This window comes from Myotis brandtii, unplaced genomic scaffold (assembly GCF_000412655.1).
Source record: "Myotis brandtii unplaced genomic scaffold, ASM41265v1 scaffold504, whole genome shotgun sequence".
NCBI classification, from domain to species: domain Eukaryota; kingdom Metazoa; phylum Chordata; class Mammalia; order Chiroptera; family Vespertilionidae; genus Myotis; species Myotis brandtii.
The window spans coordinates 2768464-2780844 of NW_005369217.1; the positions used below are offsets into that span (position 1 = coordinate 2768464).

The window sequence follows — 12381 nt, forward strand, 5'->3', positions numbered from 1 at the left end:
CAGCTGGGGAGAGGTCCATTGGGGGAAAAAGGAGACACATGTAATACTTTAAACAATTAAGAATTTTTAAAAAAAGAATATATGAAAAAATGTTTTAGCATGATGTCTGACTCAGAGTAAAGGTTCTCCGTCATTTTTGCTAGGGAGACAGAGTGAGTGGATTTCAGTCCTGGCTTCTGCCATTGGCTAGCTGTGTGCCCCTGGACAGTGTACTGACCTCTGTGCCTAGTTTTCTCATTTGTAAAATAGTAAAACCTGCCTCTGAGGTTTTAACAAAGATACTGCGCATGTCACTGACATGAAATTTTCCTCCTGGGTATGTGGCAGGATTGTACCTCCCTGTCCTGTACTTCCCTGGAGTGAGGTGGGGCCAGTGCAGTGAGCGGAGGTCACAGGCGTCTCTCCTGGCAGAAGCCTCTAGGAGCCAGTGGATGGTTCGCCAGGCTCCCTGCCCCTGCCATGACCACCGGCACAGTCTAGAAGGCAGAGGCTCCATCAGCCTGGGTCCCTCACCTGACGGCAGGTGTGTCAGCCTGAGCAAGAAATAAACTTTATTTTTTAAGCCATTGATACTTTGACATTGTTTGTAATCAGAGCAAAGTCTGGCACATTCTGACAGGCACACCATATAGCCGGCCTTAACTCTAGCCCTGAAGGTAGATTTCAGCTAAAATGACTCCAGAATGTCAGCTGTGTTGACTCAGACACCTCAGCCTCACCTGTTGGAGACTGGCTACTGAACCTGCAGCTCATCATGGGCCTGTCTGTAACCCCACCTCACGTAGGCCGTGACATACCTGCTGCCTGGGAATGACGGCCAGTTGAAATTCCTGACCCTTTCCTCATGTGACTGAGCTCAAGCAGCTTTTCTTTAAGCAAAGGTTCTTTGTGTCCGGCCTGGGGACTAAGCAGGCGGTTGCTTCTGTCCCCTTGTTCTGACCTCTCTATGCCCTGCACATTCTGACCACTCAGTGACCCCCCCTTCCCAGAACTTCGGGGAACTCCTGCCTCGGTACTCACCCTCCAGGAGTCCCCAGGAAGGGTGGGGGTTTGGGTGGTGTGCCTCTGCACTAGCGCTCCTTCCCTTTTTGTTCATTTCCTCCTGGAGCTTTAGGGGATAAATAAGGATATGGCAGGGGACAGCTCTCTTTGGACCCCTGACAATGTGTTATAGATTGGGTGGTGACTGGCACCCGGCTGAGGAGCCGAGCTTCCTCCTATGCTGGAGGCTTGGATTGTTGCAGAGATGACTGTGTCATCAGTTTTTGTCTGTCCAGGGCTTTAGCTTTCCCGTAGCCTTTGTTCCAGAACATCGAGGTGACAGTGGAAATGTTTCTACTGCCGGAAGAAGGACATTAGAAATGGCTTCACTGCGGAGCTGGTGTTCCGCCTTTCATGTAAGGTAATAATAGCCAAGTAATTCTGAGAACTGAAAGAGGCTAGCAGTCATTTTAAAAACAGCAGCTCTTCTGCCAAAACAGTAATTCATGTTTATTATTTTTTAGAAATTGGAACATACGAAAGCATTAGAAGAATGACTCTTTATAACCCCCCAGTACAAAAATAATAACCATTGTGCCTTTCAGTTTTTACTTACAGGGTACATTTTTAAATAACAATAGCAAACATTTATTGAAACCACTCTCTGTGCCAGGAAGTATTTAAGCACTTTCTGTGCATTATCTTAGTTTTCCTCACAACTACTCTTTGAAGAATCATTATCTCCATTTTACAGAAGAGGAAACCGAGGCACAGAGAGGTGAAGTCACTTCTCCAAGATCACACAGCTCAGAAGAGTGGTGCCAAGAAGGAAACCAAAGCAGTCTGCCTCCAGAGCCCAGCCCTTGACTATTCCATGATACTATCTCACAGTGTAACCAGACAAACAATGTGTCCGTGCTGCCTGTCACTACTCGAGCCAATTAAGCACAGACAGGGTTGAATCATATATGAGCCTTTATTCCAGTATTGCCGGCAATATGGGAGAGCAGCAGGTTCCACAAAAATCTGCTCTGCAGCCCACCATAAGCCAGCGCTTATATAGGTAGAAGTACAAAGGAAAAGTAGGCAAAAGGGCAGTTTACAGATATGCAAAAGGACTGGGGATCTTCAAAGGGCTGGCGATTCTGGTTTCTGTAACAAATCTTTGTTAATCTTTCCATGATAATAGGCAGCCCCAAATGGGGAGGAAGGGCTGCTTCTCCAGGTCAGCTCCAGCCAGGGTAGAATGTGCCTTCTTTAATCAGAATAAAATAATCACGGTTAACAGAGCATGAGTAATATTTCTTACAATACTAGCTGGTTCCCCAACATTCTATTTCTACTCGCTTTCAACAGTAAAGATGCATTTCAGGGAATGGGATTACGTTTCATGGAATTTTAAAGTGTTAGCTCTCAGTTGTCTGGTTCTATCTCCTTTGTCTGTAATTAGGAAATCTAAAACCACAGATGTGATTTGATTTACCAAAGAACAACATAGCTGATACATGTCAGTGCCAAAACTGGGACACGTGTCTCCTGGCCCACACAGTCCACATGCCTGCGGCTCCAGGATTGGTGACCCTTTGTCCTCTTCCCCAGGTCTCAGCCCTAAAACAGCTGCGCTGTACAGCTGCCCTCAGTGCTGAGGCCCCTCATGCTTTCTTCTCCAGCATGTGATGAAGTTCAGTTTCTGTTCAGGGAATGTATGGGCATCTAGCTGACTTTCAATTATTCTGCAGAAGTCGAGACTACAAGGCTGCAAGGAGTGGCCCAGCAATAGGTCCAACTTTTTACCCTTATCAAACATTTCTGAGATTTGTGGACAAGCATTAGGAGTGATTGATTTGAGCTTTAACTCTAGTAGTTTTCCCTGACCTGGATTCTCGTGAACATGCCAAGCATTATTATAGAGTCAGCCAGCCCTCTGGGCATAAACACTCCTGTGTCTACGAGGCTGTCCTGGCCCAGCAGCCTGTAAGAGAGCGAGGCCATTGTGTTGAGATGCCGGAGTTGTTGGGTGGCCAGCTGCAGTGTGGTTGAGAATTAAAGGAGGAAGAACAGGTGAGGACTTAACCGCTGCCGTTGGTAAGGTGTAGAAACCTCTGTATCTTCAGACGTGGTGGTGGACTTCTCAATGGAGAATACAAGCAGGTTGTTTGGTGTTTGTTGGGTTTTTTTGTTTTTGTTTTTTAAATAACTTTATCCTAGTGAGCACAAGGAGGGCAGGAGCAGGTTCTTGCGAATCTCACAGTGTAGAGCAAAAAAAAAGTGAGAATGCTGAGGTCATGTGCATGGTTACCTCTGGAGGTGAGAATGATGCAGCTGTGATTGAAGGGGGCACAAGGAAGTTTCCCTTCTGTTTTTCCAACTGGGTCCTGGTTACATAATATGTTCAATTTGTGGAAATTCATTAAGTTTTAAACTTATTAAATGTGCTCTTTTCTGACTATAAGCTATACTTGAAAGTCCTGATTTATGCTTGTGTATGTTGTTGCACCTGATCTCCATTTAGTTGGATCATTGTGAAATGATGTAGAGTTTATTACATGGGTATTAGAAAAACATCTCTACCTGGAATTGTCAGGTCTGTGTGGGCCAAACTTCTAAGGTTATTTTTTTATTCTATTAAAATGTATCTTAAATGACTCCAGTGTAGACTCTCCTGAATGATGTCATCATGCAAGCATTCATAGACAGCCTCCTGTGAATAGGGGCCATGCCAGCACAGGCTGGCCACAGGTATGACCCATCTCCCCCTGCATGAGTGAGAAAGGAGGAGTAGAGGGGGATCACAGAAAGGAAAGGCAGCTTTCCAGTGGGACTGGGACAAACTTCATGGAAGAAGTGGCATTTGAAATGCATATTGCAGCACATGTAGGATTTGGATTAGCAGAGGTGAATGGGTAGCAGGCATTGCAAATACTAGATGCAGGAGGAAATCCATAGAAAATTCACATACATTCTGGGAACTTTGAGTTGCTTGGGTCACTTAAGATAACCAGCATCCATCAGGTGCAGGGTGAGGCCTGAAAGGTAAGCTAAGGCCTTACAGTGGCCAGGTTGTATTAGTTAATTGGGAGGCATTAGCGAGCCAAAGGAAGTTTTTGAGAAGTAGAGAAGCACGATTAAATTAGATATCAGTGACATCATTTTCCCAGCCTCATGGTTGTACATTTACCCTGTCTGCCCAAAATAAACATTTGCTAGGTTTAGTGCATGCCTTATTGCTATTACTTAAGCCCCTTCCTTTTTGGGTCCACTAGTGCGCCATTGATACATACTTCCTTGAGTTTCCTGTACTCATCTCTCTAGGACTTGATAGTTATTATATACTTTCTTTAGTCCCTGCACCCATTCTTCCCTCTTGACCAGGTGAAGTTACTATTCCTTTATCCTTTTTTCATACATCCTGTTTTCTAGTCTGATAGTGATTTGGCATTGAGTTCCTTCCAGCCTGATGCTTTTCTGCCAGATAAAACAACCAGTGTCGCTTACCCATGGCAAAATGGTTTGTGGGAAGACAGGGGCCAAGGAATAATGGTAACAGATTTTGTAAGTTATGAAGGAGGCCTGCCCCACCAGTCTGGGTGTGTCCCCCTGTGCTGCTGGGAAAAAGCACTGGGTAGCATTTTTCATATGGCATCCTGTTAATATTCATTGTTGGAAACAGTCCACATTCAAGTCTGGGCCACTTGGGCAGTGTGCAATCTGTTATTATCTTACTAATTTTTTGCTATGTCAGTGTACTATCCCCTTTAAAAAAAAAAAAAGTAACTTGGGCTGAATATTGTATTGTCTCCCACGTGAGAATCTATATCAAGGCATTATTCTAACCAAAGGGTTGTTAACTTGACAGCTAAGATGCTTCAGTTTAGATCTTAAAAATCTTTGTTTAGAGGATGTATTCAGAGTCTACCAAGACCTGGTTTTGGTCCTCTGGGGACACAAATGTGAGAGTGTCCTGACATGGCAAGAGGACCTGGTTAGGGTGATTTGATTCAAATCCTGACTCCTTTAAGTCTCAGTTTCTACTTATTACACAGATTTAACACATTATTTGCCTGGTGTGGTAGAGAGGATCTAATAGGACAGCCCTGTGAGCATCCGCAGTGCCTGGCACATATTCTGCATTTGCTTCCCTTTTATAGCCAGGCTAACGCCCCACCTACCCACCCACCTTCCCTGCCAAGATTCTCACTTCATAGTTCTTTTCCCCAGGCGGCCCTTGAGTAAAAAAGCTATTTCACATGATCTTACTAGTAATATTAGTACTACTGTTTTTTAAATCACTTTGGTTGTGGTTTGCGGTTGTTTCCACATCTAAATATTGTTGTATTACTCAATTATTAAAATTAATCTTGCACCATATTATTTCATCACATCTGTTAATTATTTCACTAAGAAAATCATTTCTTGCCTGGCTGGTTGAGTGTTGACCCATAAATCAGGAGATCACGTTTGATTACTGGTCGGGGCACATGCCCAGGTTTCGGGGGGAGAGGGCATGCAGGAGGCAGCTGATCAATGATTCTCTCTTATTGATGTTTCTCCCTGCACCTTTCTCCCTGAAATCAATAAAAACATTTTAAAAATAAAAGAAAATAATTTATTGTGTAAATGAATGTACCTGCTAGAACTTCACTTTCTTTTATTTTTCTTTTATTTATTTATTTCATTCTCCTTCTATTAAATGATTGAGTTCTGATTTGGATGACTTCCCTCAATGGTGAATGGGGCATGGCAGGCATCCCCATTACCTGGGCACTTTGGGAAACCTGGACTGACTGGTAACCTCATTCTATGCATTTCTCCCCTGCCAACCAAAAGTTGCCATCGGATCAGACAGAAAATGAATTCCCTGGGACTCTGAATCTCACAGGTAGTGTACATGGATATGAGAAGGAGTTGGACTGTTGTCCTGTGTTCAACGATAATAGGGAGTTTTTTAAAAATCTAGGACTGAAGTATGTCTGTTGTGAGCACAGATTCTATCACAGTAACTGTCTCTTAGACTTCAAATCTTACAGTTATTTCTGCTCTTTTTCAGGTAGAGCGCCATGACATGAATACCCTAAGCCTGCCCCTGAACATACGCCGAGGCGGGTCAGACACCAACCTCAACTTTGATGTACCAGATGGCATCCTGGACTTCCACAAGGTCAAGCTCAATGCGGACAGCCTGAAACAAAAAATTCTAAAGGTAACAGAGCAGATCAAAATCGAGCAGACGTCCCGGGATGGGAATGTTGCGGAATATCTGAAACTAGTCAACAGCGCTGACAAGCAGCAGGCTGGCCGTATCAAACAAGTCTTTGAGAAGAAGAATCAGAAATCAGCTCACTCCATTGCCCAGCTGCAGAAAAAATTAGAGCAGTATCACAGAAAGCTCAAGGAGATCGAACAGAACGGAGCCTCCAGAATCTCCAAGGACAACCTGAAGGATATCCAGCACTCCCTGAAAGATGCCCAGGCCAAGTCTCGAACTGCTCCGCACAGCCTGGAGAGCAGTAAATCAGGCATGCCAGGGGTCTCCCTCACTCCACCTGTATTTGTCTTCAATAAGTCCAAAGAGTTTGCCAACTTGATCCGGAATAAGTTTGGCAGCGCAGACAACATTGCTCACTTAAAAAATTCCTTAGAGGAGTTTAGGCCCGAGGCGAGTGCCAGGGTCTATGGGGGCAGCTCGACCATCGTAAACAAACCCAAGTATGGCAGCGACGACGAGTGCTCAAGCGGCACATCGGGCTCCGCCGACAGTAATGGGAACCAGTCATTTGGGGCCAGCGGAGCGGGCACACTGGACAGCCAGGGGAAGCTCACCATGATCCTGGAGGAATTGAGGGAGATCAAGGATACCCAGGCACAGCTGGCCGAGGACATCGAGGCCCTGAAGGTGCAGTTTAAGAGAGAATACGGTTTTATTTCTCAGACCCTGCAAGAGGAGAGATACAGGTATTATTTCAGATAATTCTCTTAGAATTTCTTTGGAAGCATGAGTTACTAATTGCAGAGAGATTGCTTGACAGTGATACGCTAATGGTTGTACTTTTCATAAAGAGGAATATGGGTCAAAAGGCATTTGGGCTCTGGCCAGTGTGGCTCAGTTGGTTGAGCATCATCCTGTAGATAACAAAAAGTAAATACCTATCACATATTGTAAGATTTAAGTTTTAGCTTACATGTCTTATATCTGATACATGGTTTTATTTATGTATTAATTTAGGAATGTGGCTTTTTTCAGCTGTATTTTATGAAACAATTTTTAAACTTTCCTCATATGTCTTTGACTTTGGTTTCTTTGTCACACAAGAACTATTTTTGAATCACAAATTTTCCAGAGAATATTAAGCTTAATTCCATTCGACTAGCTTGGGATGCAGTACTCTTTGGGTCCAAATGTTATCCTAAGTCACAAATACCCACTTACATAAATTTAGGAAAGTTTTTGTTCTCATTTGTTATCTGTATATATAAAAGACTAAGTGACCAACCGTACGTCTGACTGACTAACTGGCCGGTACATATGACACACACTGGCAATCCTATATAATAAAAGCCTAATATGCTAAGTGTTCAGTCGTCCGGTGACTGGTCAACTGTTCAGCCAATCAAAGTATAATATGCTAAGGCCACTCAACCACTCACTCTGATGTGCACTGAGCCGATCAGGACTGGGCAAGACAGGGCTGGACACGCCCTGTAGCCCTCCCATGGTCTCTCCCCGGCCCGATTGTGCACTGGTGGGGTTCCTCGGCCTGGCCTGCGCCCTCTCACAATCCAGGACCCCTTAGGGGATGTCAGAGAGCCAGTTTCAGCCCAATCCCGCAGGCCACTCCCCTCAAGAGGGCGCCAGACGCAGGGCTCATGGCTGGCGAGCACTGCTGTGGCAATGCAAGCCTCCCTATCAGGACTGATTGAACTCAAGCCCACAGCAGGCACAGGGGGCTGGGATAAGTGGGAGTGGCAAGTAGGAGATGCAGGTGACGTTAGACTGCGGGTTTTGGCCTGATCCCCGCAGGCCACCCAGAGGGATCCCACCCGTGCACAAATTCATGCACCAGGCCTCTAGTTTAAAAATAAACGTTGACTCGCACATGCACGATACATATAAAGCTCCCATCGAATTTCTTAATAGTATTACTCCTTCGGGAATGCCGTGTCATAAATTAAAATTGAAAGTAGGTGCAATCATCATGCTACTGAGAAATCTGAATAGTAAATGGGGTCTTTGTAATGGTATTAGACTTATTACCAAAAGATTGCAACCTAACATAATTGAAGCTGAAGTATTAACAAGATCTGCGGAAGGAGAGGTTCTGATTCCAAGAATTGATTTGTCCCCGTCTGACACTGGCCTCCCATTTAAATTAATTCGGAGACAGTTTCCCATGATGCCGGCATTTGCAATGACTATTAATAAATCACAAGGACAAACTCTAGACAGAGTAGGAATATTCCTACCTGAACCCATTTTCGGACATGGTCAGTTATATGTTGCTTTCTCTCAAGTTCAAAGAGCGTGTGACATTAAAGTTAAAGATGTAAATACTTCATCACAAGGGAAATTAGTCAAGCACTCTGAAAGTGTTTTTACTCTTAATGTGTTGTACAGGGAGATATTAGAATAAGTTTAATCAACTTATCAGTCATTGTTTTATCAATGTTTTTATATCATGTTTTGTTTTTATATCATGTCTTTGTTGCTATATCATGTTGTTATTATTAATCAATTTATATTTTATTTTCATATACATTTTACTAATTTTCTTTCATCTCTGACACTTCTATTATAGAGAAAAGGCGAATAGCGATATTAAAATATTTCTTCTAATTAATTTCCTTTCAATGTGCACAAATCCGAGCACCGGGCCACTAGTATACTTAATGTTTGTGATCTCCATGATTTAGCAACTGACTATATTGCTTACTTTAAGAGATCTTTAAAGGGCTTGTTTATAACATCGGCATTGGGCACCTATGAAGTCCTACCTGAGATTAAGCATTAAATATGTATTTTTTTGGTCTCATTTTTTAAAAATGTATAAGGATCTTAAAACTGGCATTGATCAAATTCATTTCAGGCTAGTGCATCTTCTCCAAATAGTGCTTCTTGCTTCAAAATAAACATTATAAGTTTATGTAAATATGTATGAGGTAAATCTCTCCTCTCTGAGGGGGATGAGGGCTAAGAATGGGAATCTTTGTGCCTCTGTTACCTTAGATTTGTACTTTTGGAAATGCCACCTGACCTGATAAGCCATCTATAATTTATAGTGAGCTTAATTTGTTGTTGGCACTGCAGTTCCAAGAAGTGGGACATGTATTCAGAATCAATGTGTACACTAGGAAATCGTGGAGTTGGCTCCAGTGTAGTAGTTGGTTCTTTCCTTCTAGGCACTCTGGCACCTGGCCATGAACTGCTGGGCACTGTGGGGGCGGAGAGGGGAGGAGCATCGGGATGCCAGTGGGTCCTTGCCTTGAGCAGGATCCCCCACAGCCCTGCCTCCTGACCAGCCACAGTGAACGTGTCATTGTTGAGGTCCTTCCTGTTGTCATCACAGCCAGCCAACACGCGGTTCTGACCTGGGTGGAAAAGCCAGGTTTGCTTTGCATGAAACCCAGTGGTGAGGACAGTTAGGACTACAGAGACCGGAGTTGGAAGTCAGTGCATTTCCCACAGCCAGACTTTTCTTTTGGAAACAGTCTGCCAGGAGATGACAACAAGCCAAAGGGTACTGGCAGCAGTGAGATAAAGGACGTCATTCCGGAATGTGCTGTTAGAACACCTTTGAAATGTCGTGCTCAGAATCGGCTCCTCTCTCTCAAAGGTACGAGCGACTAGAAGACCAGCTCCATGACCTGACAGACCTGCATCAACACGAGACGGCCGACCTGAAGCAGGAGCTGGCCAGCATCGAGGAGAAGGTGGCCTACCAGGCCTACGAGCGCTCGCGGGACATCCAGGTGCCTTTCCTCCCCTCCTTGGGCACTCAGGAGGCTTTTCCCAGCCGTTAATTCACTTAACACACTAAGTGCATACCCCTCGGCAAGCATTAGTTCTCTACCTTATTGACCCCATCAGCTCATGTTATAGACCAGCAATTTTCAACCTTTTTCATCTCATGGCACACATAAACTACTTACTAAAATTCTGTGGCACACCAAAATATGTAATACTATATATTTTTGCCAGTCTGACCAAAAAAAGGCATCATTTTGATTCATTCACAGCAGAGGGCTATTGTGTTGGCTGTTGTCATTTTTTTATTTGACAATTTAAAGGAAAAGAGGTCAGTGCCTCTGACTAAATAGGTAAAAATTCTTTCAGCACATCGGTTTAAAGTCGCTGTTATAGACATTACTGGGTAAAGAAGCTATATTCTGTTTACTTTCTGCCTAAATTAATTAACAAATTCTTATTACCTAACCCCACCCCCCAAGCTCATCATCTATACCCTACTCTCCCCACCACAACCAAAATTTTTAAAAACTTTAAAATGTAAAACAAATCTTGCTTTAATAATTGGAAGTTTATAGCTTTTGAGCACCTTCACCCATTTTGTCCCTGCACCTCCGGCAGCCACCAGTCTATCCCCTCTTCTCTGAGTTCAGTTTTTTAGATTCAACATATAATTGAGAACATATGGTATTTGTCTTTCTCTGCCTGGTTTATTTCACTTAGCATAATGCCCTCAAGGTCCATCCATGTCAAATGGCATTGCAAGTGGCAGTTATTTCCTTCTTTCTCGTGGCTGCATAGTATTTCATTGTAGATATAATGCCACATTTTATTCATTCATCAATAAACACTTAGGTTGTTTCCATGTCTTGGCTATTGTAAATAATGCTGCAGGGAACATGGGGGTGCAGATAGCTCTTCTAAATACTGATTTCATTTCCTGTAGTTAGACACCCAGAAGTGGGATTGCTGGGTCCTCTGATAGTTTTATCTTTAATTTTTTTTTTAGGAACTGCATACTGTTTTCCACAGTGGCTGCACCAGTTTATATACCCTCAGATTGCCTTTAAAAAAAAAAATTATACTCTTTGAGTAATGTTCAGCTTCATTTTTGCAAATTTTCTTTGTAGCCAGTGATTATTTTCTCCAGACCCACATCATAAGGGAGAAAACTGAAGCATAAAGAGAGATTTCTCCCACAATGTGTGAGCTAGAGTGTCAGCGCCCATATTTTGTTCCACTCTGTGTGGAGGGCGGAGCTTGGGTTAATCCCACATGTGTGTTTGGACAGTTCTGGCATCAGGCAGAGCTGGTAGGAAATGCTTGCCTGGGGACATGGGGCAGAAGACGCTGAGGATGTCTGCCCCTGCTCCGGGCTAGGAGACAGCTTCACCACTGACTGGCTTCAAAAAATGTGAACCCATTTAAGTGTTCAGTGTTGCCAAGTGAACAATGCAGGTTTATTAGATCATTCTGTTTTAGAACATCGCTGGGTCCTGGCTCTACTACTTAGTGTGGCCCTGACAAGTCAGCGTCCTGTGCCTCAGTTTCCTCATCTATAAAATGGAAATATTAATGAGCTCTATCTCCTAAGGTTGTCGAGAGAATTAAATGGAATACTAGTAATAACGTAAAATACTTAAATCTTTGCCGGACACATAAGCAGTCAAAAAAATATAAATGTTGACCATTTTTTAGTATGTGGGTGGGTAGCCATATATCCCAGGGCTCTTAGCAATTGGGCCTGCTCAGCTTTGTCCTGTTTGTTGTTTCTTTTGTTCACAGGGTTATTCCAGAGGATGCGCCAGTATAGATGAGGGTGGCTGTGGCCTACAGGGTTGCAAGAATTTGTTATTTTAAGCAATTGAGTATTGGGGTTTTTAACCCTGAATTCCCCATGAAAAGAGTTTAGAAGATAATCCTGTCCTTTGTGTTTATCCTCAATAAATTAAATACTGGACCCAAGGAAGTCTGACGGTTGTGGGGCGGACTATCTCCTAGTGTGTGCTGTGACCAAAGTTCCTTATAATACATTGCTTAAATTTTTTGGATTTTTCTTTTGGTTAAAAACAATTGATAGCAGTTCTAAGACAATTCTAGGATCATTCTATTTATATATGTAATTCATCTACCCAATCAAAGATGGATGAATTTGCCTACAATGTTGGTCTTTTGTCTTGTTCTATCACTTTCCCATGCCGTGTCCTAAATGAACGAAACCTTGAGCCAAAATGTTTTAAAATCTACACTAATAAAAGAGAAACATGGTAATTGGCGTACGACCGCTACCCTTCCCATTGGCTAATCAGCATATCCTTATGCAAATTAACTGTCAGCCAAGATGGCGGCCGGCAGCCAGGCAGCTGGAAGCGAACATGAGGCTTGCTTGCTCCAGTGACTGCAGACTCCAACGTTCCCCACCTGACTTGCCGGCCTCTGAG

At 43.4% G+C, this 12381-nt stretch overlaps 1 protein-coding gene across 4 annotated transcripts in view; it reads left to right on the top strand.

Annotated features, from left to right (window-relative positions):
* Positions 1-12381, top strand: part of TMCC3 (transmembrane and coiled-coil domain family 3) — a 219873-nt gene that overhangs the window by 200954 nt on the left and 6538 nt on the right. For 3 of the 4 annotated variants that reach the window (XM_005877021.2, XM_014548343.1, XM_014548344.1), the window contains 2 exons: positions 6029-6933; positions 9810-9945. In XM_005877021.2, coding sequence (XP_005877083.1) covers positions 6044-6933; positions 9810-9945 — 1026 coding nt within the window. In that variant the 5' untranslated portion in view covers positions 6029-6043. Of the gene's footprint in view, positions 1-5837; positions 5861-6028; positions 6934-9809; positions 9946-12381 lie in introns of those variants that run through there. The other variant, XM_014548345.1, reaches the window with a different exon arrangement.